Genomic DNA, 6,000 nt, shown 5'->3' on the forward strand with positions numbered 1-6,000 from the left:
CTTGGAAGCCCTGACAGTCAGGGCCTGTTGAGAACCGCTGGTGGCATGGCTCCAGCAGCAGCAGCTGTCCCCAAGCCCTCACTGTGGCGCTGGGAGAGCCTCTGCTAACAAAGGACTCAGAAGCTCTGGCGGCCCCAGCCCCACCCCACACCTGTCAGTTGAAAGGTCCGTGCCCTAGACAGCACGGGTGCAAAGCGGAAGGTTCTCAGCACCGTGCAACTCCCACTCGGATTCGCGATGTTGTTGGGCTAGGGAGGGTCAAAGCTGGGCCGGTGCTGGCGTTCCCTAGGCAACAGGCTGAAAATGTTCACTCCTTAGAAAATCATTCAACTCGCAAGGCTTTTCCCTGACAGCTCCAGTGCCTGGGCTCCGGAAAAATGAAGGAGGATGTGGATGGGATGTGGTGAGTGCCAAGAGGTCCTCCTCCCAGATAGGATTGCTTTCTTTGTTGTTGTTTTCGTGTTTGGGTTCAGGTTCCTCAGCCAAGCAGGCAGACTGAACCATAAACGATACCCGTATGCGCTGGAAAGTCATTTTACAGAGAGAGAAAAGGGGGAGGGGGGGAGCCGTTTACATCTCTTGCTAGCATGCAACGCTGTGGTGGAAACTCTCCTGGCTCCCCAGAAATATGCATGACGACGTGATGCTTCCAAGCTGTTTTATACTGAAACCCAAGAGTCTCTGTACATAGGCGCACGGTATGTGTGTGTGTAAGAGAAAGAGAGAGAGAGAGAAGGAGAGAGAAAAGAGCTCATTATTGCAACAGAACTTCCTCTTTGCTTTACCCAACTGAATGGCAAACAGTGAGGTATAATGTGTAAACTTCTTGTATGTTTGCTCTTTTCAGTTCTAGGGAAAATCCGAACCGCAGTGGGCAGTGCCCAGCTTCTCATGGCCCAGAAATTCTACCAATTCAGAGAACTGTGTGAAGAAAACCTGGTATGTAACCTTCCCCAGCAGTACCATGTCCCCGCCAGTACCATGCAGAGAAGAGCACCCCTGCGTCTGACCCAGTTAAAGTACAACTGACTGTGAGCCCAGTCGGAGCCCACTGAGATCTCCCCCCTGGACAGAGGGTGTTCTGAGGCATCTTGTGTCTTGATTTTCTTGAAAATATTTATTTCATCCTTACAAAATCTTGGAAGAACAAAAAATTCAAGTTAAAACTTCATTTCGTGCTTTTAAAAATAACGACATATCTTTCTTTTTTTGACTTTCACATGACACCTGATTTTATTGTTCTTACGAAAAGGTGGGAACAGCTTGATATTGAAAAACAATATGACTGCCCCCCACCCCAACCCTGTTTGGTGTTGGGCTGGGTTTGGATGGGGAGTTTCTTCCTAACACAGCCCTAACACAGCGACGCAGGGCCAGCCCGGATCTGAGCACCTGCCTTCACTTGGAGGCGAGGAGGGTCAGGGCATTACAAAGTGGAGACTTCACCTCCTGAGAGAGAAGGCTAATTCATCTTTTTTAGGCATACACAAATAAAATAAAGCAAAGCAAAAAAAAAAAACAAAAAACAACAACACACGCTCATGCAAAGCTACCAACAATAAAATTCAGAAAACTGATGATAAACGAAGAAAGCATTTTCTCACAAATGGCTCCCTCTCTTTTTAATTGCTCCACCAAAATTACTTTTAACACCTAATTGTTGGTCCATGTGAAGATAGAAGAGTTAGTAAGAAAGACTATTTTATGGGAAAGAGAATGTGATTATTTTCTATTTAATGGACCCAAGAGTCTACTTTAGAGGCCTACCCACTTCCTCTTGCTGAAAGGGACATGCCAGGACAGAACTCAGCCAAACGAAAACAACACACAGAACTTGGTCCTCCCCAGCCCCATTGGCTAGGCTTTTATTTTGCAACCTGCCTTTGGGGCCCTCCCCTCTCACTAGGGTTTGTTTTCCCCTCCAATAGCAAAACATATCTGACTCTTCTTCTACCTTCTCAGAATTCTGGGATAATTTATGTTACTAAATTTAGTGTTGAGTGAATGTAGTTCAACAGATATTTCATTAGACTTCAGTTTATAAGCCAAGTACAGAATTCCTACTAATATACAATCTTACTAATGTGTCACAGAGCTTAAGGAGCATAATTGTTCATTCTCCATTAAATGTAAAAAAAGAATCATACAAAGTCATATTTTCCAAATGGCCAGTACATCTATGTACATATCACAGGACCAGCATAACATCTATTGCTTAAAAAATATCTATACGGTGAGCAAGTGTATTATGAAGTAGAATGTAAGCACTGTATATTTTAAAGATGAAATTACAGGCAAAAATTTTAGATCAATTTGCAGACATTTAGGAAATACTCCCCACATTGAAGCTGGCCCTTTCACAGTTTCTGGGCTGTAGGTTTACATCCAGAGTCCAAGAGATGAACTTGGGTTACCAAATGGTGCGGCCCTGTTGAGATGCCCCAAGGCAGAGCTACATCAGATGAGGGAGCCATTGTTTCTAGCCAAACCATGCCCCAGGAGGTGACCAGCAGAGTTAACAGATTAAGAAGAACTTTCCTGTCCCTTTGATGCTATGCTCCTCCAGTAGACTAGAGAAACAAATCCATAGAAACTCACATGTGGAGGGTTTTATATAAAGGGTAATTGTACATTAAGAAAGCATCCCAACCCAGTCCCGTTCAAGCCCATAAATCCAACACTAGCCCATATGTCCAATACCAATCTATAAAGTCCTCTTCAGACTCACGAAACACATGCAATGATGCCAAATGCAGGACGATCACAGGGTAGAAAGTCTTTGGGTCCAGTGGCACTGTAAGCATCTCAGCACTGGCAGGGGTCTCTGCATGGCTTCTCCAGCTCCAGAGGTCTGGTTGCATCAGGGTAGGTACATGTGGCTTCTCCAGCTCAGGGCACTAGTGTAGTTCCAAGTGTCTTGTCAGCTGCAGTGTCTCCCAGGGAGTGAGAAGAGAGTCTCTCTGGCCTCCAAGGAGGTAAAAACAGATTTCCCAGAATTCTCAGGAGAAAGCCATGGCCACACAGAGGTCTCATTAGCTATGATCTGATTGACAGACTAGCCTCCACCCATTCACTCTTAATCCTCTCAAGTCCCAGATTGACACCAGATTATATAACTAGCACAGATGGCCACCAACCTTGCTGAAACTGATTCTTGTTTCTATGAAGGACTCATTTAAAAGGCAGAAACAGGTCTCATGTTCCTATGTGCAGTAAGATTCCGTGGTGTATCCAATGGTCTTACAGAGGTCCTCACACTTTTTAAACAGGGGGCCAGTTCACTGTCCCTCAGACCCGTTGGAGGGCCAGACTATAGTTTTAAAAAACTATGAACAAATTCCTATGCACACTGCACATATCTTATTTTGAAGTAAAAAAACAAACAAGGCAAAAACACCCAGCGGGCCAGATAAATGTCCTCGGTGGGCAGAATGTGGCCCACGGGCCGTAGTTTCAGGATGCCTAGAATACCAGAGTTACCAAAATTGACCAGGAAGCCCCTGACTCACAGTGACTCTTGCCCATCTCCCATAAGTGCCCTTAGCTACTATTGCAGGTAGTGATTAACACTGAGCATGACTGCTTCAGCTTATTTAACTGGTATAAACCAGCACTTTCTAGGCATTGTCACAGATGTGTGGGTGGCAGCAGAGAAAGTCAGCCCTTAACACTGAGGAATATTTCCTGTTATCTAACAAGTGGAGAGTTACAGAACATGAGAATGTAGTGTTTTCTTTAAACTTTTAAATTAAGCCATTGTATAGAAACGTATTCACACACCTCCTATACTATCTCACGGTCAATCTAGGTTCCAACTAAGCTTCTGTTAGTGTAGTCATAGGTTAAAATAACTTCCTATATTCAACCAAACCCCCTGCATTGAGTCTATTCTCACTCATAGCGACCCTATAGGACAAGGAAGAGCTGCCCTTGTGGGTTTCTGAGACTATAACTATTTACGGGAGAAAAAAGCCTCGTGTTTCTCCTTCGGAGCAGTGGGCGGTTTCAAACTGCCAACCTTGAGGTTTGCAGCCCAATGCATAACCACTTCACCACCAGACCTCCACATATTAGTAACAACTGAATTATTACACACATGATCGTTTGAAAATCTGATATTTTTTTTTACTCCTTATCATTTGTTGACCCCAGCGTTTCACTCAACCAACCCAACCTGATTCCAACTCATAGGGACCCTCGCAACGCCTGGGACAGAGCCTCACTGCGGTCCTGGAACCTGGAGGCCCAGGCTCCCATTTCCCAGATCGGACTGCCTCAGCGCTCTCCTGCAGGGCAGCTGATGGGCTTCAGGGACTGATCTTTTGGTTCACCACAAGTGTTTAACCTCTGCACTACCAGATTGCTCTGAGCTAGCCTTGACTCCGGAGAGATGGATTTTGGTTATTTCACTCAACTGAGTATTAAAACCAATTAGAGTTAAACCAATCATATTAAAACCAATTCTTCTCTATTCTCAAATCAGTCGGGTGGCATGCCGTAGAACAGAGATTTTACCAATAATATACTGTGTTGTTCCCTCCCCCCCCAAAGATGGTATTTCCATGTAAATGTCCTGTTTTAAAAAGGCATCCTGGGAGATAGATGACACATTCTGGGATTTTTGGAATGTTTGGACCCTCCCATACCACAGTGATGGATGTTATGTTACAGCAGAAAAGTTTTACAACCTTGACATTTGAGAATCACTGATTCAAAGCAGATGAGTGTATACTGTTTACTGTTTCGCCTTTATCTCCTGTCTGAAAGCCAAAAGAAACCCATGCTCCTGCGCTTGCCTCTAAAGCACGGCTCTTCTTCTTTCTCCTGCACAGAATCCGAATGCTCATCCAAGGCCCACCTCCCAGGATTTGGCGGGTTTTTGGGACATGCTGCAGTTGTCCATAGAAAATATTAGTATGAAATTTGATGAACTTCATCAGTTAAAGGCCAATAATTGGAAACAGATGGATCCTCTTGACAAGAAGGTAGAACAATGTAGATTTTGTATGGTTCATTTAAAAACCTGCACAAACACTGGACAGTTTAAATAGGTTTCTGCATTCAGGCCTGCGGTTTACAATGTGAAATGGAGCTGATATCATATTAATTTCATTGTAATGACAATGTCTACACACTAATCATTTGGGACATTCTCTGTAATATGTTTCAGGCATATCTTTAAAGAGAAACTTGTCTTTGTGAATCGGAAAATGGGAATGCGGCTCTGCTTTTGTTAATTAAACTTTAAGTTCAACCACTTAGTCCCTGGAAGGAACTGCCTCCATTTTCCCTCTTAACCTACAGACCGCGGCACCCTCAGTGCATGATGACAGAGCGTGCCATGTCCTCCTCCCCCGCCACCCCCACCCCACCCCGCCCCAGGTTGTGTTTCTGGGAAAACAGAGGAAGCCCTGAACAATAACTGGCTTTGAGAGTCATTTCACAAATAATAGTAATAAAGAAATCATTGGTGTTCAATATAAAATGATACAACATAACGTTTCACAGTCATCCTAAATGTTGGGTTTTCTGGGTTTTTTGCTTTTTCCAAAGCGTTTTTATTTTGGTGGCTTTGCCTTGGAGAAACTTGCTCATTCGGTGACTCATGCAACTGTTTAGAAATAAAGACTTAAGTCCTTCACCTTAATTTCCACACTGTGATTTTCACCTTTGACTGTGGCAGTCACCCCAGATTCTAACAGGTATCCAGTGTACCCTCCCTAAGCTGACCTATCGTGCATGACTGTTTTTTTTAACCCTTTGCTTCCTTAGGCCCTGAGATCAAATAGTTTAATGAAACTCCAGTGCTAAAAATCAAAGATGCCTAGTTGCTTGGGGACCGGGCCTCTTTGAGTTCTTCTCATCTGTCCAGGAGCAAACAGTAATACAACCCACCCAGCTGCTGCTCACCATAAGATTAGGGTTCTCGGGTCAGTGCGGTCCGGGGGAATATCCACTTCCCAGGGACAGGTCATAGGGGCGGTATCACCCCTCTCAAGT

At 44.4% G+C, this 6,000-nt stretch overlaps 1 protein-coding gene across 2 annotated transcripts in view; it reads left to right on the plus strand.

Annotated features, from left to right (window-relative positions):
• DLGAP1 (DLG associated protein 1) overlaps positions 1-5,261 on the plus strand; it is a 931,603-nt gene extending 926,342 nt beyond the window's left edge. For both annotated transcript variants that reach the window (XM_030887282.2, XM_004702880.2), the window contains 2 exons: positions 848-939; positions 4,833-5,261. In XM_030887282.2, the coding sequence (XP_030743142.1) occupies positions 848-939; positions 4,833-5,051 (311 nt within the window). In that variant the 3' untranslated portion in view covers positions 5,052-5,261. The remainder of the gene's footprint in view (positions 1-847; positions 940-4,832) is intronic.
• Positions 5,262-6,000: the final 739 nt, after the last annotated feature.

This window comes from Echinops telfairi, unplaced genomic scaffold (assembly GCF_000313985.2).
Source record: "Echinops telfairi isolate 266 unplaced genomic scaffold, ASM31398v2 ScPeMD7_7400;HRSCAF=8409, whole genome shotgun sequence".
Lineage (NCBI taxonomy): Eukaryota > Metazoa > Chordata > Mammalia > Afrosoricida > Tenrecidae > Echinops > Echinops telfairi.